This window comes from Phaseolus vulgaris, chromosome 3 (genome assembly GCF_000499845.2).
Source record: "Phaseolus vulgaris cultivar G19833 chromosome 3, P. vulgaris v2.0, whole genome shotgun sequence".
Taxonomy (NCBI): Eukaryota; Viridiplantae; Streptophyta; class Magnoliopsida; order Fabales; family Fabaceae; genus Phaseolus; species Phaseolus vulgaris.
The window spans coordinates 43,551,349-43,578,481 of record NC_023757.2 but is presented as its reverse complement, the minus strand read 5'-3'; the positions used below and the strand labels follow the sequence as shown (position 1 = coordinate 43,578,481).

General features: G+C 32.5%; 1 protein-coding gene across 12 annotated transcripts; it reads left to right on the top strand.

Annotated features, from left to right (window-relative positions):
- The first annotated feature begins 10,970 nt into the window (after positions 1–10,970).
- LOC137807956 (ribonuclease J) lies at positions 10,971–27,133 on the top strand. Of its 12 annotated transcripts, none has more exons than XR_011080632.1 (18): positions 10,971–11,299; positions 12,026–12,254; positions 12,576–12,699; positions 13,767–13,823; positions 14,115–14,306; positions 14,390–14,467; positions 15,105–15,287; positions 15,369–15,449; positions 17,053–17,118; positions 17,207–17,299; positions 17,613–17,738; positions 17,970–18,083; positions 18,215–18,310; positions 18,392–18,489; positions 18,566–18,963; positions 19,916–20,382; positions 26,630–26,813; positions 26,885–27,133. XR_011080632.1 is itself a non-coding variant. In XM_068608831.1 (18 exons), the coding sequence occupies exons 1-17, from the start codon at positions 11,188–11,190 to the stop codon at positions 26,723–26,725; spliced, it is 2,610 nt and encodes an 869-aa protein (XP_068464932.1). In that variant the 5' UTR covers positions 10,971–11,187; the 3' UTR covers positions 26,726–26,733; positions 26,885–27,133. The 12 variants fall into 12 exon arrangements, 6 of the variants coding, with proteins under 6 accessions (XP_068464932.1, XP_068464931.1, XP_068464929.1 ...); XR_011080633.1 differs by having other exon boundaries at positions 26,878–27,133; XR_011080631.1 differs by having other exon boundaries at positions 26,627–26,783.

Here is a 27,133-nt window from a genome sequence, read left to right as displayed (position 1 = left end):
CGTTGCTATCTGAATTGGATTATACTGGAAGATTACTTATTTTCTTCGTTTTCATGTTTTCACGCCAAATACATTGAGATTATAAAAGTAACGTTTAAAAATAACATTGAAATGTAAATATTCATGATAATAGTTAATACTTGTGGAGTTAACTTTATTATTATATAGTTCATTTTAAAAGTTATATTATAAAATATTAAATAATTATTTTTTACTGTTATTTTTTAATATTTAATAATTTTAAGTATATATTTAACTATTGTTTTAACATTGTAAACAGCAGTTTACATAAATTATAGTAGTAATTGACTTTCTTTTATTTGTAAATTTTAATAATGTGATTTTGACTGAAAAACATGTTTTTGAAATATCCAAATAAACAACTCATCATATCAGTGTTGATTTTTAAAATTAATATGTGGAATTCACAATTAGTTTTTTTTTTCTGCGCTAACATTATATTCACTAAAATCGTTCGTATTGCTAGTAAAGGGTTATTTTGACTATGATGGATTATTTTATTTTATTTTTACCAAAATGGGGTCCATATAAAAAGAATTACAAATTTAAGCAAGTCATGCCTAATTGGGATGACTTTATATGTAGAAGTTGTTTCAATTAGGCACGACTTCTACCATATCATACTAAAGTCGTGCTAACTTGGTACGACTTATGCCCTATCATACTGAAGTCGTGTCAACTTGACACGACTTCTGTCACGTCATAATTTTTTATTTTATTTTTAATTTTATTGTTTATATATTGGGTAGTAAGTTATGTAATGTTAAAAATTAATTTATTCTCATCATTACGTGTTCTATAAAATCATTACTTCTAAAGCTATTTATTTTGCAAATTCACAACAATAATTCTCTATTTATTTTCTAAATATAATAATTTTTCATTTATCTATTTATTTCCAAATTCAATAACAATTTTCTTCATTTTTTAATTAATCAAATAATCAAGTTATTGTATTACATTACCGTCAAACATGATTCATACACGATTATCCAATTTTTTGTTCCTTAAAAACTAACACTCTTAGAAAATTATGTATCAAATTAATTTTTAACATTACATAACTTACTATCCAATATATAAACAATAAAATTAAAAAAAAAATATATATATATATATATATATATGACGTGCCAAAAGTCGTGCCAACTTGTCACGACTTCTGTATGACAAGGCATAAGTCGTGCCAAGTTGGCACGACTTCAATATGACGGGGCAGAAGTCGTGCCAAGTTGGCACGACTTCAGTATGACATGCCAGAAGTCGTGCCTAATTGGAACGATTTCTGCATATGAAGTCGTGCCGAATTGGCACGACTTGCCTAAATTTGTAATTTTTTTAAAACGGACCCCATTTTGGTAAAAACCAAAAAAAATAACCCCATCATGGTCAAAAAAAAAACCCTAGTAGAGTGATATTTTTCATGTGGTTTTAAATATTCAATACAATTATGTAAAAGAATTAAACGTATATATTTAACAGTTTATTACAAAATAAATGCAATACAATAAATGTTTTAATAATATAAACTTGGAGAGCATTTAATTAAATATAATTCTTTACTAAGATTATATTGGAGTTATATTTATTTATCTTTAAATAGTTTTTATAAATTTAAACTTAATAATAATGTAATTTAAAGTTACAGTTTTATGATTTTAAAATTAATAATTAGCTTCATAACTAAAATATTTTATGTATATTGTTACATAATTCAATAATAAAAAATTAATGAGATTGACCTCAAATTTTTCTTTCAAAAAATATTTTCCTTGTTAAAATATTGCTTTTTAAATTTATAAGTCAATATACGTGTTGAATGAATACTATATAACTATAGATATAAATGTTTAAATAATTAATTGCACTCATATTTTTTGTTTTTTTATTGGCAAAAACTTGATAAAATTAAGTCAGGGTATCTTATGGATTGTATCTTATTAACGTCAAGGATAAATGATAAATATATATTTATTCACACTCAATAACTTTAATCATATATTATTGAACTATAATAATAAATAAATTTATTGTTTTAATTAATATTCATATAATTTGGTTTATTTGGGCTTAACTATTATTTTTGTTGTGTTTTTTTTAGAGTAAATGCTCTTAAGGAAGTGTTTACCTTTGTGAATGGGTCAAATATGCAAAAAATTCAAATTGTTTATTTGAATCAAAACAGAAAACAAAATATGAGGTGAAGAAGGAGGAAATAAAATCTATAATATCTCATAAACATAATTTAAAACAAATCTTCTGCGAAAAGGGGAAGCTTTATAGGGTTTTCTTAGTTTATTTTAATCTCCTAAAAAATTGATTTTTGTGAGAGGTTGTAATTGAATGCATAATTGAGAATCTTCCTTATCTTAAACTTTAGTTTCTTAGTTAGTTTGCATTGTTTTAATTAATTTATTGGGCGCATGTTTCAATAGGGAGGAGATAAGCATTCCCATAGAATATATGCATGGGACAAAGTGGGTATTGATTAAACCAGTAGACGCATGCTTTACTGGTGAGTTTCAGTTGAATAAGATTGACGCATGTTCAATCTGGTTTAGCTCTGTTGGAGGATCGAAAAAAGATTAATATTTAGGAAACCTGTGAAGAATTCAATGATGGAAGAACTTGGAAATCAACCGCTTTTTAATTTTTATTTTAATTTCTTTTGTGCTTTTTGCACAACTATCTCAACCCCTTTTATCTTTATTGTTATTGCCAACTTTTCTTGCTTGCAGATAGATTTTAAATACTAATTTACTGATTTCACTATAGGATTCGTTGGGAGACAACTTGAGGTTATCTGACCACAATTATATTGTCATCTCTTTAGTGTTAGACAGGTATACATTGAAATCAATTTAATTTGACAACAAAATGATAACTATCAATAAGATAAACATCAAAATCCTTAAGAACCTAGATGGTTAAGTAGCAAAAGTCTACTTAATGTGCCTCTTGTTGAGGACCTTGATGCCTTATTCTTGAGTAAGAATTTTATTCATATCTTTTTCTTACTTAACATTTTGTTTTTGGCTTACCTTTATGAACGCTCAAACATTTGTTAACACCCAAGAGTTAGAGCACCAAGTTCATGACCTCTAAAAGGAGAAATTTGAAGTTGGGCTAACTCTTCAAGCGCAATCCTTAACAATTGCACATAGCAAAAGAAAATAAAGAATCTTGAGACCTGACTGGGGATTTTGAAGGAAAGCCTAAAAGTTGTCATTACTCTTCTTAAAGAAAAACTAAAAAAGACTAATGAGAAATTAAATAAGGTTGATGAGATAAGCAACCACCTCCAAAAGGAACTTGATCAATCTCGTTAAGGTGAGGTAGATCCCAAAACTGAAAATGTCAAGTTAGCGGATGCAAACCTTGAAGGTTACGCAAAGTGTTTCAAGAAGGTTATGTACCAGACTTTACACTTTTCTCCATCTATCAACTTAAACAACTTTAATTTGGAGAAAGATATTGTTGATGGAGAACTAGTAGATTATAAATAATTTGTACGCACTACATGGTCGTCATTTTTTATAATTATAAGTTTTTTTGTAATTCTCTTTGTGATATCAACTAAGTTTATTTCTCATAATCGATTTTCATTTTACTAAAATATTGACAACAAATTTTGATTTAATTTTGAACAATGATCATTTACTATTTGGTCTAATTTATGAAATTTGTTATAATTGTTTGACCTTGATTAAACACTTTTATTTTATGATCATTCGATCTCAAATTGCTCTATGACAGTTTGGTCAACGTTTGTAAAAAAATTGATGATTGTTTGATATTGGTTTGACATTGTTGATTCGATGACTGATTAATTTTGGAGACTGCTTTTTGAGCTGTATTGGTCTTCGTAAAAATTTTGATGATCACTTGATCTCAATTTGGTATTGTTGATTTGATAATCGTTTGACTTCAAAAGAGTGTTTGTTTTGACCTGTTTGGTTTTATAACCTGTAAAGATCCTGATGATCATTTGATCTCAATTAGCGTTATAAACTGATGGGAAAAAACGCACGCGGAAGTAACACACATAATCACGAATCAACTGCAGAAAATAAATAAAACAAGATTTAATGTGGTTCGGTCGTCAACTGCAACCTACATCCACACGAACAACTATTAGGTTTTCATTTATGTTCTTTTGCGTACAAAATTGCAAGCACAATGATCTCTTTAAATAAAGATAATAAAGGGGACACAATGATTAAACTCACCCACTAAACATGGTGTCTAGTCATCCCAACCCAATTTCATACCCAACATAAACAACTACACACATACAAAAGGAGACTTTTTAAGAATGAGAAAAAACATTTTATTTTAAGAATAAACCTCATTAAAACCTTATCCAGAAAAAGCATCTTTAGATATAAAAATTGAGCTAAGGAAAAATAGTACTTCATCCTCATTATTTCAACTATAATACATTTTTAAATGAATAACATTGCAAGTTCTCGATAAGAGTTTACCATTTAATTCTTCAAGCTTGTAAGTCCCATTTTGTAATAAGTTAACTACTCGGTAGTGTCCTTTCCAATTGTGTGCTACCTTCGTGTCTATCCTTATAGTCTTTTACGAGCTTTCTCCACAATAAGTCGTCTTTGTGAAATAATTGTTCTTTGACGCATGTATTGTGACGTTGTGTTGCCCACTCTTTGCAACTTCTTTTCTTACATGGACTTTCTCTCTTATTTCATGAATGAGGTTTATGTGAACCTTAAGGTTGTCCTCATCAAGTTTGTTCTGCATTTTATTTAAGACATTTTGTACATTCTCCTTATTTTTCCGAAAAAAAAAAGTTTCAATTTGAGTTGTCAAGATAGTGTCTGTTAGGGGATTCATTTATGGGATTGGTGAAGAGGATACAATATATTGACTTCTTGTCAATACCATAAAATTTGTGGTTTAGGAAAAGTTTTATCTGGATCCCATTGTACGCACCAAATGTTCTTTCTAGAATGGAGTGTTGGAGTCTCGAGGTGGAAAAGAAAGGTTGGCATGGCAAGCTGAGTTCTGGATAGGCTGATGTTGGTTGAAGATAAACAAAAGAAAAAAATTCATTTATAGAAAACTCTATGACGTTCAAGTTAATAAAAGTATTTAAAAATAAGTATATAAGAGAATATAATTTTTTTTTGTCTTCCACCTAACTCGTGAGTTTTTTTTTTGTTTGTTTTTAATATCCTACTTTTGGTTATTATGTGTAGGTTTGAGAATGTATTGCTTTTAAGAAGTGCGAGTTAAAGAAAATAAGTTTGTATTATACTTGATTTTTTTGGATTATTATCGGATCTAGTAGAATATACAATACTTTAAAACAACTTACATTGATGTTTTTTCTAGTTGGAAATTATTTACTTCACTAAAGAAATATTCAAAAATATCTACTATCAATCTAGAAGTGAATAGTCAATATTAAACTTATTTATTGTAGTTTGTTTGTTTTGTGGAACATTAAAGGAGTATTTATTTTGAAAAAATTATACTTTTATACCATATAAGGAAAAATATATTTATTTTACAGTCTGGTTTAACGATATAATAATATATATTAATAATTTATATTAAAATATAAAATAAATATAATTAAAATATTAATATATTGAATTGTGAAGTAATTATCTTTTTCTAAGAGGTATAACTTATCATCTCCTTATATATTTTTTGTTATCTTCTACATGTTATTACATACATTATCCATTTAATTGTTTTAAACTTCCTTTTATATTTTATTTAATTATCTTCTACATGTTATTAGATACTTTATCCATCTTAATTGTTTTTTTTTAAATAAAAGTTTTCATGTTAGGCATCACTATGCAACTTAAGATTTCAGCTAGGCTGACACCTCAAGTAACAACAATCATTTGTCATCACATGAAAAAAAATATTATTAAAAAAAGAAAAAGAAAGAAAATACAAAAATATGGGAAGACTAGACTAAAACTCATATGTTAACAAGAACGATACATAGGTATATTATACATATTCATAAAGAATGCTAAGAACAGACAAGATGGAAGCCTATTATACAAATGAAAAAATTCTTTATGAATAAATCCTAAATTAGCCAACTTATCAGCACACGCATTCCCTTCATGAAAAATATGAGTAACCCTAAACCTAATTTTCCCACAGTAATTAAGACCAGTCTTCCATCGATTACGAAGCATCCAAAGAACATTTGTCTTAGTAGTAAACGCACCACAAACCAAAGTAGAATCACATTCCAGCCAGACATTAGTAAGCCCAATCTTTTGACCTTCCTCCATAGCATGTACAACCCCATAAAACTCAACAACCAGAGTAGTCTGAACTTCAAGAAACGCAAAAAAGCTCCAATAAATTCTCCCATACTCCCACAAAAAATACCTCCACAAGTAGCAAGACCAGGATATTGTTGAAGATGATTGCTGCCCCTTCAAGACATGTGTTTAATGAAGACTTTTATGTACAATACTTGTATATTTCTTTTTGCTTTAAGTATGTCTTAGGTAGTGTTTAAAGGTTGTTTAAGAGTAGGTTTTTTTGCTAAGTAACTCACCTCTTAACCACTGACCATGTGATAAGAGCAAACACAAAATTTCTTAAACTGTTTTTCACATGTTTTACAAAAAACACGTTTACTGCATAAAAATAAATATGTTCTTTTCTAAATAAACAGATTCATTTTTAAATTGGTGTCTTGGCTAAGTCTTGTGAAAATTAGATTTTGTGCATCAAGCATTTTGACTAAGTCTTTTATCTTTCAAAACGACTGTGTTTTAAATAGTTAAGCTTTTTATGTTTTCGTTTTGAAAAATAAATCTGTTCATCTGTAAATGAATAGATTCTTTTTTTACTCTAGTGCCAAGTCTACCTCAAACGGTTTTAAATTTTGTCCCTGTATCAGAATGGATGACTAAGTCTCCTCACATAACAAATTCTCTAACTGCTTTTTGAAAAAATAAATCTGTTCATTTTATAACAGCTTTAACTGTTTTTCAAAAATCTGTTATAAGTTGGTTTTCTATAAAATGAAAACTTGTTTCTGCGCTTAAACATCGATCATACAATTGAGAAAACGAGTTTTGCATCAGAGAATTGAGGGTTGACAAAGAATTAGCATATGTTCTTGATTAAAAGCCACTGAAACAGATTGATTGTGATAGGTTACTCAATTAATTGTCAAGCTATCAATTGAACCTTAATCACTTTTTTTCTTCATTATATCAGTGTGTATCTGGAAAAATCAATCTGCATAATCTTGTGATTAACTTGACTGTATAAACGTTTTTCAAACACAAACAGTGCCAAAATAAATCTGTTCAATTTCAAATAAATCGATTTATTTTCTGTACACTGTGATAAATACTGGTTCTGCAAGAATCTTTTAAAAGATCAATTCACCCCCTCTTGAACTTTGGCACTATTAAACCCAACAGATATCCCCTAGCAGCTCAATTAGTGTTAATTTTAACCCAGTTTGGTGAAAGAAACTCCCATCTAATAGGAAAAGGACGTAGAACTTTACCAGTATGAGTGTTAATACCAAAAAACTTGAGCACATTGAAATCGAACATATCATTCTTCATTGAAGCTTTAAACGAATGACCCACTAGACAAGTTAAATCTTTAATAACCAAAATAGCCCTAGAAACCTCAATTTTATCCTAAAAACGAGCATAATTCCTCATACGCCATATCCAAATAGAAAAAGTTATCACAGTTAGCTTAATCAATTTAACCAACGAACAACCATAACTCTTAATAAAATAAAGAAGATCATCCTTATTAGAGAAAAATGTGTCGAACCCAACCCCAAATACGCAAAGCATTAGCATATCCAAACAATAAATGTTGAATATATTACTGGTGTTTTTCACAAAGCGTACACATAAAACAAATATGCAAACCTTATATTTTATTTAATTATCTTCTACATGTTATTAGATACATTATCCATTTAATTGTTTTAAACTTCCTTTTATAGTTTATTTAATTATCTCTACATGTTATTAGATTATCTATTAGTTGTTTTAGACTTCCTTTTATATTTAATTTAATCTTCTTAAAAGGGTAACTATTGACAGCTTCAACGCTCTTAAATTCATTTTGACAAATTAAATAAATTCGTCTTTTTATTCCCTTTAAGATCTCATTAACAATTTTTCCCACAGTTTTGTTTTAAAAAACTAAAATTACTATTACTTTTTCAATCCCATTTCACTCATGTATGTTTGAGAGAAAAATGGGAAGAAACTGAAATTGTTTGGATTAAAGTCTCTATAGTGATGATGTGAAGAAAAATTATTAAAGTTTGTGAGTAATGTTATGATTGTTAATTTTTATTTTTTTTAAATATTTAAATATAAATTATCATTGTCTTTAAAGATATTTAAATAATAAAATATGAAGAATTCTTGTAAATATTTAAAATTAGTTAAAATTTTGTAAATTATTTTCGGAACTTTTAAATAACATTTTTTTTTATAAAAGATACACTTACTTGTCATTATCAAAACATGAAAAATTTTCATAAAAATAATTTTTTTCCGTTATAAAATTAATTGTAATATTTGAAATTGTAAAAAATGGTTGAATTTGTTTATATAATGAATATAAAAAATTACTTATTTAATTAATAAAAATATAATATTACAACTAATTAAAAATAAATTACTTATTTATATACAAAATATGTTTAAATTAAAAAATTATTAATCAAATATTTTAGTTAAAAAATTAAAAATTATATATGTTTAAATTAAAATAATATTAATCAAATAATTTAGTTAAAAATATAAATTATGTAATTATAAAAAGTTATTACAAAAAATAAATTTATAAAAAGTTAATTTTAACAAGTAGATTTAAGTTACTTAAAATTTTGAAAATTATTTCCAATATTGTGGCATTGGTCCATGAATGTTTACCTCAATCAACATAACCCATATACATATACATATATATATATATATATATATGACTTTGAGTACTGGTAGGATGCTTGATGATGTTAATAGTATACTTGTTCACCATGTAACTCGTTATGTCATTTAATTTCGTTAGCCACCTCTTGTGTTGCGATGACTTGTAAACGAGCAATCTCTACCAAGTCTGATGCCACTTCATTACCACAGTTCATGGCAAATTTTTAAGAGTTACTATTTAACATGGCAAATTGATTATCAATTATATCAACCATCGATGGTTTTCTCTTTGATCCCCAGGTAAGGAAGTCCCACCTGATGACTAGGATGGTGCAAATGAAGTACACTACTGGTTGATTTAAGAATTATCCCTCCAACTTTTTAATATGTAACTGGAATTTTGTATTTAATTTTTTAATTTTTACTATATGTGAAAACTCACTACATCCACAATAAATATAATACCCCAAATAAAATTAGTCTTTGACCTAATAGAATAAAAACATATTCGTTATAGAAAAAAATTGTATCTCACTTTATTAAACTATTTCAGTTTTTATAAAATACTTTAAATTTTTTCATTAAGATGTTTTCATGTTATGGTGCTTGAAAAGTAATGTAATAATAAATTGACCTTATTATATCATGCAACACATGATAAAATATCGTGACAATGATATGCCTCTTCCATATTGTTGTTTAATCACACATGTCATGTTGCTGTATGACATGACTTGATGGGAGAATCATCAATCACGTTAGGATGGATAACTTTTTTGAGAAAAGACCATAAAGAAAATGAATATCTTTAAGGTCAATGGTGTTTGGCAACTTGGAAAGCCTGGCGACGAACATGAACAAGAACACGAAGACATTCCATCGCCTCAAGAACATGTTACAGGCGATCATCCTCAACCCAAAATCCCCCATAATTCGGATGTTAACACAAATTTGGGGGAATCCAAAATATACAGGAAAGTATATCAAACATGAGGTTGGATATCAACACACGAATTGAAGATAAACTTCATCAACTTAAAGACAATGAAGAATTTTGATTGTGTTATTATTATTTTTTATGTTGAATTTGTCAGTTAAATTTAATATGTTATTGAACATTACTATGTTTGTAAAAATTTTAAATTTTCATGACACAACATTCGGTATCTTCATCTAGGATTCTAATTTAATGAATCTATTGTGTATTGTAATCACCTACTATTTCATGTTCATCCAATGTTTATTAGTGATAAACGAAAAATGTTATTTTATTTTCTTTGTTTTATTGAATACAAATTAAAATAAAATATTATACATTATTTTATAATATTTATGAAAATATGTGAATTTTATCGTGCTAATATGTTTAAATTATATATTATTTTTAAAATATATAAATTATTCAAACTATTAATAATATTAATTATTTTATTATTATTATAATTATTAATTAATATAATTATACATATACAGTATACAAAATTATATTAGATAATTTTTTTAATAATTTAAAAAATATTTAATTATACAAGAACACATAATTATAAATAATAAGAATAATAAAATAAAATTATAATATCAACAAAAATTATATAATTACATAAAATAATAAATATTATTTTTATAAATTTTAATATACTTAATAAATTTATTTCAGTTTAATACAAAATTATTTTTTATTAAAAAATATAAGTAATTATGAATATTATATATTAGAAAAATAATTAACTGAAATGAAAAAAAAAATTATATCATAACACATTATTCAAATATTATAACACATTATTCAAATATTTTTTAATAATAAAAATAAATTTATTTCATCTTACAAATTTCAATAAATATTTTTAGAATTCATTCTATCATTACCCAACTCAAACTATCTCACAAATCTTTTCTAATCTTTACACATTTACTTATTTTCTTTCCCCACAAATCTCTATACCAATCCAAACTTTATTTTACCTTGCCACTGTGTCACACGTGTGGTCCTAAAATATTATGTTTCAATACACGTTCGAACTGGTGTCGCTAAGCTAGGACAAAAAAACCCATAGCGATAAGAAAGATATTTCGGGAAGTGAAGTAGCTGATTAGTGTAATAAAGTGAGTATGTATCTCTTTCCCGCTTCCAACGCTGGAATTAGAGAAAGAGCAGAAGGAGCACCCTGCAAAACCCTCTGAACATTACATTATTAGGGTTTTAGTCTTTCCTCTTCATCTTCTTCCTCTTGTCAGAATGGCCTCTTGCATTTCTCTTTCTCTCTGTCCTCACACCTTCTGTTGCCGCCACCGTCCTTACTCTACGCGCCGTTCCCTTTCTTGCTCTCTCTCCTCTTCTTCCCTCCTCGGTAATCCTCCTTTTCTTTTTCACCAAAACCTCGATTGAATGGATGCGGTTCTTTTGAGTTTTTTCAATTAAGGTTTCACCGTATTGAGTGGGATATTTCGTGTTTATAATTGGATTCTTGTTCCTCCTCACACAGTTCTACTTTAGCTAGGATTTTTAATGTTTGAAATGAAGCTTCCAAGGCACCACTACCACATTTGAAAGTGGTTTTGATAAGGAATTGGGTTTTGCTTAAATGAGTGACACTGTATCCACCACTCTGCCGATTTGACTTAAAGCATGTGTTGTGTGCAGTGTGTAGATAAACTCTTTTATAAATATTTCTTGAAGATGAATATAAGAAGAAAAAAAAGAGAAAAGTATTTCTTATAAGTTGTTAATTGTCTTTTTAAACAACTAGTATCAGCGAATTTTTATAAATTAATAAATAAGTTTTTACGTATATTAATTTTAACTTATGAAAAAATTATATAGAGTGTTCTTCTTGTTTTCTTTCTCTAAAAACGTGCTTATATACTTCTTGTTTTCTTCCTCACTAAAAATGCTTATTTAGATAAGTTTATCCAAATAGATATTGAACTGTAGTTTTGTTTCATTTGTCTGCCTTCCACTTTGTAGCGATTCTTTTAACTTTGCGTTCTTTTGTTTTACCTGTAATTTTAATCCTATGTATGGTTATTTATTCTTTCTATGGACTAGTTTTGTTTATACTGCTTGTTTTGTGCAGATACGGATGGACATAAAGTTCTGCGTAAAAGATCGAGAAGGATAGAAGGTCCGAGAAAAAGCATGGAAGATTCTGTTCAACGCAAGATGGAGGAATTTTATGAAGGACGGGATGGGCCACCCCTCAGAGTTCTTCCCATTGGTGGGTTGGGTGAAATTGGGATGAATTGCATGCTTGTTGGTAACTATGATCGCTACATCCTCATCGATGCTGGTATCATGTTTCCAGAGTATGTCTTACAACTCCATTCCCATCCTCTTCTCTCCGTATTTATGGGACACGAAGAGAAGAGGATACTTAGCCCACTGAATAAGTTTGAACTCTTGCATGGCATTTTCTTATGGAAGACTTTAAAATGTAAATACTAACTAAAGTTGGCATTGGATCCTACAGTCGAGAACAGATAATTTTTATATATGAACTCATTTAAAACATTAAAGATCTCTTTAAAGTCATAATAAAAATGCCACTGCATAATTGTTGTTTGCTCTGATTTATTTTTCTTTATGGGTGAACTGACCTTGATTTATGCATGGATTGCATATTTCAGCTATGATGAGCTTGGGATCCAGAAGATCATACCTGATACAACGTTTATAAGAAAATGGAGACACAAAATTGAAGCAGTTATTATAACACATGGTCATGAAGATCATATTGGTGCATTGCCTTGGGTAATGCTTTCTTTCTTCTCCTAGGAACTGCCAGTTTGAAAATTACTCCTTTTGTCAACTAGTTTTCTTTCATAGATCCAGTATGTTTGTATATTTGTAATGAGATATAATGCCCCATGTTTGATACATTCTACCATAATAAACTGAGGCTCAACTTAAAGAAGCCTCCTTAGTTTAATGAATGAATCAATGTCTGATGCCTTTGCTGCTATGCTATGACAATTAAAAGGTAATGCGATGGGCCTAGAGAAGACATACAGCCATTCAATAAATTAGTTCTCTATCAGTGGCTTTGTAGTATTTTTAAGGACTAACTAGGGCTCATGGATACATATACTGACTATTTGTAGTGTGCTTTTTACAAGCTTTGACATATGTCTAATCACGAATGTAGTAGTTGAGTGTACTTTTTTTGCAAATTGCTGGGTGCCTATATTCCTTGCTAGTAAGACTGGGAGAAATTTAAAACAGTCATATTTACAAATCTTTGTGAAATAGGATTGTGATAGACACCAACTGGTATGGGAATATGACTGATTTTTTATTCATTGAAAACTGGTGCAGAAATACCAAATTACATAGAACACTAATATCACTTCAATACAAGAAACGTCTTCCAAGATACTGAGAGCTTGTTCTCTCCCTTTCCCTTCCCAAAATACTTACTGTCGGATCCCCCTTTTCCTCCTGCCCTTCCCCTATTTTCTGCTCCTGCCTGCTAGTAATTGCCCAATGGCAGTTATGAAAATATTAGAAACTGCTAAAACGGTCAACAAATCAGTCCTATTCCAGAACCTTATTTCTGGTTCTCCTCTTATAATATTTACGTATAAGGTCTAACAGTTTGTTTCAGTTCTCCATTTTTTTCATTTCTTCTAAAGTAAATGAGTTATTTTTTTTAATATAAATTATTCTGATTTTACTTTATGTTTTCTAGTACACTATTTTTTTATTTAACTTTTTTAATCTAATTCATTATTCTATAAGTTATTTTAAAAGAATGTATTTTGACATTTCCTTTCATGACTTACATGTACTCTCGATTTCACTTTGATTTGGTCCATCAGGTCATCCCAGCATTAGATTCTCATACGCCAATTTTTGCGTCATCCTTTACAATGGAGGTAAGAAGAAGTCTTTTGTAGTCTTATTACTTTGTTGGTGATATGGTGCTTTTCATTTGTTTTTTCATATGAATCAACAATAATGTTTCATTAAAGGTGATAGGAGGATTTTAGTGTTAACATATTTTGAACTTGAAGTTGACTGACTAATTCTTGAACTCTTAACTCTGAGCCACTGTATTAAAATTATTAACAAAAATTGTGGCACAGTTTAGTTGTCGAAGTTCTATCCTTTGCATTGATTATTTTATTTGTTACAGTTCAGAGGTGAAACTCTTTTCTTTGTAACAGCTTATAAGGAAGCGTTTGAAGGATCATGGTATTTTTGTTCCATCTCGACTGAAAGTTTTTAGAACGAGGAAGAAGTTTATGGCTGGGCCATTTGAAATAGAGCCTATCACAGTGACTCATTCTATCCCTGATTGCTGTGGCCTAGTGCTCCGATGTTCTGATGGTACCATTCTCCACACTGGGGATTGGAAGGTCAGTATTTTTCTTTATTTTTCAACGCATTGTTCCTTTCTTCTGCCTTGAATCTTTTGTTGCTGAGTTAGTTGATTCAACAGATTGATGAAACACCATTAGATGGTAAAGTTTTTGATCGGGAAGCTCTAGAGGAACTCTCTAAAGAAGGAGTCACATTGGTGAGCCGCCTGTATCTTTAAATTATTATGATGTTTCTCTGTTGTACATAAATAGTCTTTTCATGGTGAATATGGCTCTCATGATCTTTATTGTGCTGATAGATGTGCACGAAAGGGTAACATCTTTCTGCTTTTTTAAAGTTTCTAGTTGCAGTCTTATCAATAACTTAAATTTTAATTTTTTTCAAGGAGAGTTGAGCTACACCAATCATAAGTTCATTTTATTTTATTTTATTCAACTATGTTTGTAAGTGGCTTTTACTTGAATTTGGGGTTGACCTGATGATTGACCTGACCTGACAAGGATATCTCATGGAGATATTGTGGTGAAACTAAGGAAGAGGAAGGGTTGGGTAAAATAGAGTCACTGCATTCAAAATAACTATATTGTGATTAGGGTTCATTGCTGTGTGTCTACTACATGTATTCTTCTTTAATTACAGTCAGTTCTGTCTTTATTTTTGCCCATGGATATAGGTCTGCAATTTGTTGTTGGTTGAACATGCTTGCTAGACTGTGTCGGTTTCTTATTTTTCAGTGTGCCTGGCTATTTATGACAATATATGTTGTCTTTCCACTTTTCTTGAATATTGATAAAGGATAGAAGAAAAACGGTGTTTTGGGTGTTTCTTTTCAGATGATGAGTGATTCAACAAATGTACTCTCACCTGGAAGGACAACCAGTGAATCTATTGTGGCAGATGCATTATTGAGGAATATTTCAGCAGCTAAAGGACGTGTTATAACGACCCAGTTTGCATCAAATATACATCGTCTTGGAAGTGTGAAAGCTGCTGCTGATTCAAGTGGTAGAAAGTTGGTATGTTCGTTGTTCTCACAAACAAGCCCACATAATTGATAAACAAGTATTAGCACTATAATTTCATGTCTATACTATCAGGTATTTGTTGGCATGTCGCTAAGAACATATTTAGATGCAGCTTGGAAGGATGGAAAAGCTCCAATTGATCCATCAACTCTGGTAAGAAACATTCAGCTATTTTATCTGTTATTCTGCCTAATTCATCATTCATTTCATTGTATTTGATAAGTGGACATTTTTCCATAAAGTAATCTTAAGATATGACTTAAATGATTAGCATATGGAAACTGCAGTTGGAGAAGTCCATTGATATTGTATTATCGATTAAGTAGTTAATGGAAATCATTGCTATTAAAATAAAGGAAAAGAGAAAATAGGATAATTCCCTTGTGTCTAATGAACACATAAAGTTATGTTTATAAAGAGAAATAACATGTAAAAAATATGGGATAAACCCATTACATATTGATGTGAGTTGATTTTAGGATTGCACATTTTATGGTGACACTTTGTTTATGAGTTTTGTTTTAAGCAAGATATGACGAGAAACTCAAAGAAGATTCCCACTGAATACAAACTTAACCCAATGATTAAGTGTGAAGATTCACTTCCAGAGGGCAAAAAGAAAAACACAATATAAGGTGATGATGATGATGAAGTGTGAAAATTAAAATGACATAAGATGGAAGGAAGCAAGATGATGACCGAATAAAAGAAATGAATAACAAATAAGCAAAAGGAAATGGAATTATGGAAGGCATAATGGAAGAAAGAAAAAGAGAGAGATGAGATAAAACTTATGGAGTGGAAGATGGATCACACCACTTGGAAGGATGGGAGCTTCAAAGATGAGTGGTGAAGAATCGCCACTTGAAGTGCACTACACTCATAAGATAAGACCCAAGAACCTTTAGGAGACTCAGCTCACTAAACACTCTGTTAGAGTTTTTTTTTTCTATTTAAAATTCAATGTGTCAAATACATGAGGCAAGACACTCTATTTATAGGAGAGAGTGTCTTGGAGAGCAAGATAGAAGGGTAGGGTTGTCATTTGTGAGAAACATCCTAGAAGGTAGGTCAAAGAAACCCTAAACCTAGGTGCAATGTCATGAAAGGTGAGCTTGGCACAAGCCCAAATTACTAAGCACACCCTACTCAAGTTACTAACCACATCCTACTCTAGCTTATTCTTCTATTTGGCACCCCTAAAATGAGCCTAATTTATTTTACATAAACTTGTCTTGTGAAAAGACTAGAAGGAAGAACAACTGATATTCTGGTCCATGTTTGATTCTTCTTTTGTTGAGGCTTTTATGAGGTTTGGTGGGGTCTGGTCTTATATGTTGAGATGACTGACCTAGTCGTGAAGTGTCTGTTGCGTCCTTGGTCATTTGCTTGTCAAGTTGGGTTGTATCTTATATCTAGAAATATCTAACAATATCAAATATCTAACATATCTAGAGATATCTAACAATTGCAATTTGCAAGTAGGCAAATAACCAGTTATGAATATTGCTTTGTTTTCTCTTGGACCTTGGACCTAGTTAGCCTTCCTTTGTACTATTGCACCTGCAGTTAGTTTTTATTTTCTCTGCAACCTAGTTGTACCTTGCTTACCTACCTAAACTTTTAGGTTAAGTGGTTCTTTGACACATTTCTATCTTAACATATTGACTGAATTCCTGTATATCCTGGTTTTTGTAAGAGCTTCTACAAATCACATATATGTTGCCTGCTATTAATTATGTCTAATTTTACAAAGGTGAAAGCGGAGGATATTGATGCTTATGCACCAAAGGATTTGCTAATTGTTACAACAGGGTCTCAAGTAAGAACCTTTTAAGGTCCTTAGACCATCTAGTTCCATTGACTGCTCAAGTTTATGACATTTGACCAAATGTATGCTATTGTGTCAGGCAGAACCACGTGCTGCCTTAAATCTTGCATCTTACGGAAGTAGTCATTCTTTCAAGCTAACAAAGGAGGATATTGTGTTGTATTCCGCCAAGGTATGATACCCGCACTTTTACATTTTGATTTATCTAAAGCATGTCCAGTATAACTAAAGGCTTGTTTATGAACACTTAAATTCTGAAAAATAATAGAACTATTTTTAAACCTATCTTAGGAAGGTGTCAAAGAGAAATTATTATCTGCTAATCATCCAATACCATTATATGAATTTACAACTTACTGTTTTTACTTTTAAATCTTAATTCATTCTAGTAACAATTTCTGATTTTTTTTCCCTGCGTGAAGAATAAATATAATTCTGAAAATTTCTATCTAAAAGTAATGTGTTTCTTTTTATATCACTATTAGGTTATCCCTGGCAACGAGTCTCGTGTTATGGAAATGCTAAACCGCATATCAGATATTGGATCAACTATAATTATGGGGAAGAATGAATGTCTGCACACATCTGGTCATGCGTATCGTGGAGAATTGGTAAGCTTTTTATTGCATTATTCAACATCATCAAATAATTGTTTTAGTACAAAAATTAATAAAATGAAGAATATCCCAAATTTTTAAATTCCATGCACTTAGTTGCTTTTCAAATTGTTCTATCTTTTGCGTCCTTTCTCTACTTTGTTTTAACAAATTGTCGCATGGATAATCAAGCCTTATCAAACTAGTTACTTTGGCATATTATTAAAAATGATGTATTTTCTGTAGGAGGAAGTGCTTAGAATTGTGAAACCACAGCATTTTCTACCCATACATGGAGAGCTCTTGTTCTTGAAGGAACATGAATTACTTGGAAAATCAACTGGCATTCGGCACACAACTGTGAGTGGTTGCCTCCCTATCCATGTTCTGTGATACACAAGCTTCCAGTGGCCTATAACTAGATTCAGATAAGCATTTCATATGAATTGTTTCATAAACTGCTGAAGCAACTGATGAGATTTATGCACCAGGTTATTAAGAATGGAGAGATGCTTGGTGTTTCTCACTTGAGAAACAAAAGAGTCCTTTCAAATGGTTTCATTTCACTTGGAAAAGAGAATTTCCAGGTTGGTGGCTCCCAAAGATTATGGTGGTCTCGTTTTTTAGGAATTTTTAATTCTGAGATTCCCTCCCACTTTTTCATGCAGTTGATGTATAGTGATGGCGAGAAAGCATTTGGTACATCAAGTGAACTCTTTATTGATGAAAGAATGAGAATTGCATTAGATGGCATCATAGTTATTAGGTAATCTTTAATGTCCTGATTAAGTCTAAGCCAAGTATAACTTTTTAATATAATGCTAATATTCATTTTTTTACAGCATGGAAATCTTTCGCCCACAAAATTTAGAAAGTCCAGTTGAGAACACCTTAAAAGGAAAAATAAGAATTACCACAAGATGCCTGTGGCTTGACAAGGGTAAGCTGTTGGATGCACTCCATAAAGCTGCTCATGCTGCCCTTTCAAGCTGCCCCGCGAGCTGTCCACTGGCTCATATGGAAAGAATTGTGTCTGAGGTGGTGAGGAAAATGGTGAGGAAGTACAGTGGCAAACGGCCTGAAGTTATTGTCATTGCCGTAGAAAATCCTGCAGCTGTTCTTGCTAGTGAGATAAACATGAAGCTGTCTGGAAAATTTCACATGGATGGAACATCGGCATTGAAAAAAGTGGTGGTTGGACGTGGGAAAGAAAATCAGAGAACCAAAACGCAAATAAGAGGTAACCTCAATTTACATTTGAAGAATACATTTAGAACTATGGAGGTCTGGCTGGTATGCGCTAGGTTTATGTGCAATTATGCATTTTATATGAAGGTTAAAAAAGGTCATGTTAATTGTATGTTTGCATTCTTCTTTTCAATCATTTTTCTTACGAACTGGATCATATTCAGAACTAAGGAGAAAAATGTAGTGTTTATTGATACATCAAGCAATCTCTGAATAATATGCATTTGGATACGGAAACAGAGATTGAGCAATGGGATAGAGCAATAATAATGCAGAATCCCCTTCTTTCGGTCTTTGAGAGACCAGGTCTCTCTTAATCTCAATGCTGATCACTATTGATTCCCTACTATTATTTATTACCTGTCATCTGCTCTTATTTGTATCCAACTAAACGAGAATGTGATAGATACCCCCTACTTAGTTACACTAGTTATGATGTTGGCTGAAGAAATGAAGCAGGTTGTCTATAAAGAGGGAGGTAGTGAGAGATCTCTGCGAGAATTAGTGCCTTTGAGCATTGAGAGCTGCATTCAAGAGGCAGAACAGAGGCACCGATGGAGCTGCATCTGCTTTGATACCAACTTGAGAAAGTTTTCCAGACTATTGTGCAAATGAATTTTCTGAATAACTCAAGTTACTCAGCTTATCTAATAATTACAATTTTGTATCCATCTGCTTTGATACCAACTTGAGAAAGTTTTCCAGACTATTGTGCAAATGAATTTTCTGAATAACTCAAGTTACTCAGCTTATCTAATAATTACAATTTTGTGTTTACAAGGGGATTAATTATGACTCTAGTGCATTGTATATTATAAGTACACGAAATAGCTATGTCCATGAGTCTAATATTACAAGGAGATTTATTTCAATTGATATTTTTTCTGTTACATTTTTTTAATATCATATATTTTTTCTTACCCTAGTTCTATTATTTGGTGCAGAACGAATTGATGTCGGTGGTATACTACCTACTGAAGACATTGCTATCTCAAGTGGAGTTGAGGATGACTTATCGGATGCGGAAAATTCAGATGATTTTTTTAAACCACTTGTTGGATCCTCTCCAGTTGAGAAGTCAATTAAAGCTAACAATGGTTATGTTCCACAAAAGGAGAAGCCATCCCCTTTTAAGGATGGTAGTTCTGAAGACACTGAAGAAGAATGCAATTCTGTAAATACATCAAATTCCGAACCTAAATCTTCAAAATCAGCAAAGAAAAATAAATGGAAACATGATGAAGTTAAGAAGCTTATTGGCATGCGTGGGGAGATGAATGACCGATTTCAAGTTGTGAAAGGAAGGATGGCCCTCTGGGAAGAAATATCTCAGAATTTGTTGTCTAATGGGATCAGCAGAAGTCCTGGGCAGTGTAAATCTCTCTGGACATCTCTGTTACAGAAATACGAGGTTTGTTTCTTCATATGAGTGACTACATGTTAATCTTATAAAGCAAATAATTCAGTTCCTAGAAATAATCCTCCATAATTCTTGGTTGTTTATGTTTAAGGAAGCCTCTACATTGGATGGTGTGGAAAGGGGAACAAAATCCTTATTGTGATTGCTGTCATTTTTAACTTGTATAAATTTTGTTCATAACAAAAAACTCACTGATTGGGCCAAAATTAGTGGTGCCTTGGAGAACTGCATTTTGGCCCTTTGACTTATGCCAACCATCAAGCAGAACTGTTTAAGTTTCATCGTGTCTCCATAACATATTTTCAAGGCTCCATAACATATTATCAAGCATCTTTTTGAAAGCTCTGCAACTGTGTCAGGAGCCTCACCCTAGAAATGATTTTAAATTGTTTCATTTTAGGACTCTTCTTGAGATTAGAAGAGAATTATATGTTCTCCAACCTACTTTCATTTTCAGGCTTTACGGCTGGCTAAACTTAATGACTCCAAAATATAGGATTCAAAAACCAAAAGCTATTGACCATCTCCCTCTTTGTCACAATCTTCAAATCATATTCTTCTCACATCCAAAACCAACCCATCATCCACCTCTACAGTTATCTCGGCCAACCCCTTACCCATCAAAAGCCTAACTGCAACTTAATTACAAGAAAGGCAAGCAATCAATTTGTGTTAAAACCGTGATGAAAAATACTACTCTGGCCACAAGTGCTCCTTCAGTCGTTTTTTATTGTTATTGGGGGATGATTTTTCCTCTTCTACCATCCTTCATCCACTGGATGGCCACATTATAACCAAATGATCACATACACTTCAACATTTCATTCCAAGCTCACATGGGATCCCTTTCTACCAACATCAAAATTGGAGGGTTTCTTGAAGGTTTACCTGTCACTATCTTAGTGCAGACTCTGTTCTCACAATATTTTGCAACCATGTTTGGCCACACACCTCCATTTGTGTACTGTTTCAACCCTCAAATTCTTTTTTATGATTATTGGCAATGGGTAATGCAAACTTTGCTCCTCCTATTGCCCGTGGGTTACTCTCTCTATCCAATCCACTACCTTTCTTGTCCCTTTCTACTTAATTCCTATTGAACTTGGCCCATATCCAATCTGATTCTCTCTTTTGCTAAAATGGCTCTCACGTTGCTCTTAAGGACTCTGCCTCATCATCTCCTATTTCCTACTCCTTTCACCAATTTTGTCACCTCCTCCATCGTGACTCTATACTATCCTCCACATTCTTGCATATCACCACCTGACCCCAAACAATTCGTCCAACTATCATTAACACTATTTTGGAATCTTTTGCTAATGTTTTAAAAACACCCTATGGCCTTCACCTAACTCATGATCATCAAATTCCTCTCCTACCCCAAGTTGCCCTTAATATTAAATTGTACCATTGCCCCTTTGCCCACAAAAAGACTATGACCTCTCTCATTGACACTATTAACTGCAAGGGATAATCAAGCCTAGTAATACTCATTTTTCATCCCCATTTATTTTGATTAAAAAGAACGACGAGTCTTGCTGTTTCTGTGTGGATTATACAGTTTCAATGCCATTACAGCTAAAGACCATTTTCCCATTTTCATCACTGACAAGTTGTTGGATGGGGGGCTCCCTCAGGCTACAATTTTTTTGAGGTTGGACTTTTGTTTTGGCTATCACCAAATCAATGTGATCTCAAATGCTTGTCATAAAACAACTTTTTGGACGTTTGAGGCCACTTCGGATTCTTAGTCAGGTCATTAGGGTTGACCAATGCTCCATCCACTTTTCAAGCGGCTTCGATTGATTTACTGTGACCTCACTTACACAGGTTTGTGTTGGTATTTTTTTATGATAGTATGATATACAGTAAATTAATATACGATCATTTAGTAGGCACCAAATATTATTCTCCAATTACTACTAGTTATCAATGTTATGTTAAGCATTCCAAATGTGTCTTTGGTGTCTACTTTGTGGCCTACTTGAGACATATCATTTCCCACAACAGTGACCCCAAATAAAAATCAAGGCAATCCAAAATTGCCTCCCTCCAAATTTGTGTATCACCCTGCTTGAGTTTTTAGGACGTATAAGGTTCTACCATAAATTCATTTCCTGATATGCCACTCTTGCACTGCTTCTCATCTGCAACAATTTACAAGGATATAAAAGGTAGAATAAACTCTTCCAATTTTAAAATCTACAGCAATGGTAGCTCTTCCTCTTCTCCTTGTAGGTTTCTCATCCACCTTCTTGATAGAAACAAACATTTTTGGCACTGTGGTTCGGGTTGTTTTGTCATGAAATGACCATTTGATCTCTTTCTTTATTAAGAAACTTAGCCCTTGCATGTAAGTTGCCTCGGTGTATGTTGGTGGAGATGTTTGTTGCTACAAAAGCAGTAAAAAATGGTGTCAATATTTGATTGGTAATCACTCTCAAATCATCATATACCAACAGTGTTTGAAGAACTTTCTTACCCATGTGTTTCACACACCAGAGCAACACCACTGAATCGTCAATTTATTGGGTTACCATTTTGATATTTGTTACTGGCCAAGACACCACAATACAACAACAAATACCCTTTCACGACCACCATCACCCACCAACCTTTGTTCTTTTAGCCATATTGTCACCCATTCCCAACATCCTTCAACAACTACAATAATTTTACTAAACACCCGAGGGAAAAATAGTAGTTGCAGACATGCTATACTTCCCATCATCCTAGTATTCCTTGCGCAACTACCTGTTCTACCATCAACAATGATTGCTTTTACTCCTATGTATCTCTTTGTTACGCCAATAAATTTTGGTTGAATACCATTCCACCTCACTAGGGGGGCCTAATGCATCAAGGCTACTCTTGCTTGTTTAATAGCATCTTTATTTTTGGCTCTTGATGTATCATTACACGAAGTTGTTCATCAAACCTTTTCGTACCAACAAAACAAACCTGATAACCAAAAGAAAAGGGGTCTCCATCAACCCTTCCCACCCCTACTTCAAGTTTGGGATAACCTAACCACGAACTTCATTACCCACTTACCTTCATCCTTTGGTCATACGATTATTTGGATGGTTTGCATTAGACCCTCCAAATCGGCTCGCTTATTTGCATTACCCACCTCCTTCATAGTCTCTTGTTTAGCTCACCATTTTTCTATTGGGATTTGCAATTTTCAGAGTCTTGATGTCTATAATCTCCTATTGTGATGTGTTGTTTCAATTAGTTTGGTGAGATTTTCTTCGCTGACAACGAACACAACTTACCATCCATGAACCCATGTGTTTCACACACCAGAGCAACACCACTGAATCGTCAATTTATTGGGTTACCATTTTGATATTTGTTACTGGCCAAGACACCACAATACAACAACAAATACCCTTTCACGACCACCATCACCCACCAACCTTTGTTCTTTTAGCCATATTGTCACCCATTCCCAACATCCTTCAACAACTACAATAATTTTACTAAACACCCGAGGGAAAAATAGTAGTTGCAGACATGCTATACTTCCCATCATCCTAGTATTCCTTGCGCAACTACCTGTTCTACCATCAACAATGATTGCTTTTACTCCTATGTATCTCTTTGTTACGCCAATAAATTTTGGTTGAATACCATTCCACCTCACTAGGGGGGCCTAATGCATCAAGGCTACTCTTGCTTGTTTAATAGCATCTTTATTTTTGGCTCTTGATGTATCATTACACGAAGTTGTTCATCAAACCTTTTCGTACCAACAAAACAAACCTGATAACCAAAAGAAAAGGGGTCTCCATCAACCCTTCCCACCCCTACTTCAAGTTTGGGATAACCTAACCACGAACTTCATTACCCACTTACCTTCATCCTTTGGTCATACGATTATTTGGATGGTTTGCATTAGACCCTCCAAATCGGCTCGCTTATTTGCATTACCCACCTCCTTCATAGTCTCTTGTTTAGCTCACCATTTTTCTATTGGGATTTGCAATTTTCAGAGTCTTGATGTCTATAATCTCCTATTGTGATGTGTTGTTTCAATTAGTTTGGTGAGATTTTCTTCGCTGACAACGAACACAACTTACCATCCATGAACCCATGTGTTTCACACACCAGAGCAACACCACTGAATCGTCAATTTATTGGGTTACCATTTTGATATTTGTTACTGGCCAAGACACCACAATACAACAACAAATACCCTTTCACGACCACCATCACCCACCAACCTTTGTTCTTTTAGCCATATTGTCACCCATTCCCAACATCCTTCAACAACTACAATAATTTTACTAAACACCCGAGGGAAAAATAGTAGTTGCAGACATGCTATACTTCCCATCATCCTAGTATTCCTTGCGCAACTACCTGTTCTACCATCAACAATGATTGCTTTTACTCCTATGTATCTCTTTGTTACGCCAATAAATTTTGGTTGAATACCATTCCACCTCACTAGGGGGGCCTAATGCATCAAGGCTACTCTTGCTTGTTTAATAGCATCTTTATTTTTGGCTCTTGATGTATCATTACACGAAGTTGTTCATCAAACCTTTTCGTACCAACAAAACAAACCTGATAACCAAAAGAAAAGGGGTCTCCATCAACCCTTCCCACCCCTACTTCAAGTTTGGGATAACCTAACCACGAACTTCATTACCCACTTACCTTCATCCTTTGGTCATACGATTATTTGGATGGTTTGCATTAGACCCTCCAAATCGGCTCGCTTATTTGCATTACCCACCTCCTTCATAGTCTCTTGTTTAGCTCACCATTTTTCTATTGGGATTTGCAATTTTCAGAGTCTTGATGTCTATAATCTCCTATTGTGATGTGTTGTTTCAATTAGTTTGGTGAGATTTTCTTCGCTGACAACGAACACAACTTACCATCCATGAACCCATGTGTTTCACACACCAGAGCAACACCACTGAATCGTCAATTTATTGGGTTACCATTTTGATATTTGTTACTGGCCAAGACACCACAATACAACAACAAATACCCTTTCACGACCACCATCACCCACCAACCTTTGTTCTTTTAGCCATATTGTCACCCATTCCCAACATCCTTCAACAACTACAATAATTTTACTAAACACCCGAGGGAAAAATAGTAGTTGCAGACATGCTATACTTCCCATCATCCTAGTATTCCTTGCGCAACTACCTGTTCTACCATCAACAATGATTGCTTTTACTCCTATGTATCTCTTTGTTACGCCAATAAATTTTGGTTGAATACCATTCCACCTCACTAGGGGGGCCTAATGCATCAAGGCTACTCTTGCTTGTTTAATAGCATCTTTATTTTTGGCTCTTGATGTATCATTACACGAAGTTGTTCATCAAACCTTTTCGTACCAACAAAACAAACCTGATAACCAAAAGAAAAGGGGTCTCCATCAACCCTTCCCACCCCTACTTCAAGTTTGGGATAACCTAACCACGAACTTCATTACCCACTTACCTTCATCCTTTGGTCATACGATTATTTGGATGGTTTGCATTAGACCCTCCAAATCGGCTCGCTTATTTGCATTACCCACCTCCTTCATAGTCTCTTGTTTAGCTCACCATTTTTCTATTGGGATTTGCAATTTTCAGAGTCTTGATGTCTATAATCTCCTATTGTGATGTGTTGTTTCAATTAGTTTGGTGAGATTTTCTTCGCTGACAACGAACACAACTTACCATCCATGAACAGATTCTCAGCTGTTAAGTCTTTGTATTCTATTTAAGAGCAATTGCTCCTCTATATATTTTATATTTATTGTACAGGATCATTGATTTTGAATTGTAGGAGTAAATTATATCCATCATAAATTAGGATTTTCGGTTTTTAAGTCTTTGTATTCTATTTAAGAGCAATTGTTCCTCTATGAATAATATAAAAAATGGCACAGATGTTTGGCCTGCATTGTAGGACTGTTGTACCGAGGTATTTATCAACGTTTTGGAAATAAAAGGGGGAGAAGAAAGTTTGTTGTTTTTAGCATAGGGTCTTTTATCTTTTGCTTTGCTCACACCGTCATGGTATCACTACCCCAAATAATGTTTACAACTAAGAATTAGGATTGTGACACAGCATCTCGAGTACCTCAAATGGAAAAGGTTGTGTTGCCTATAATACAAGTGTACAACTATTATGAGTATGTAATGAATGAATCAATAGTAATAAAGCCACGTTTTCCAGTTTCAACAACTCACATCTTTATTTCTTTTTAAAGCAGGAGGTGAAGAATGAGAAAAATGGCAAGAAGAAATGGCCGTATCTTGAGGAAATGGAAAGGATTCTGTCTGATAGCGAGACACTGGCATCTAAATGATCATTAAGGTGATAGACCAGACAAGAAAAATTTGCAAGAGTTTTCTGCATTATGATTGGTAATATGTCTAAACATGGTCGCTGGGAAGGTAATCCGTTAGCTGCATTATTCTTCCATCTTGAACTCGTTCATTGAATATTCATATTTTTGAGGAGACAGACAGCATAAAAGGAATTGACATTTTACGTAACACAAGTTAATGAGGAGATCATGCTGGTTCCGTGGATGATTTATCCCCCCTTCCTCCAAAAGCTCCACGCCCACCCAGTGGCAGCACTGTAGGATCGTTTCGATGGTACTGACTGACATTGAAAAAATATTTTAATGATAATGAACAGTTAATTAATGTAACGAGATCAAACTACATTTCTCTGTTAATTATCATAATTGATTTCATTATTTTTGTTA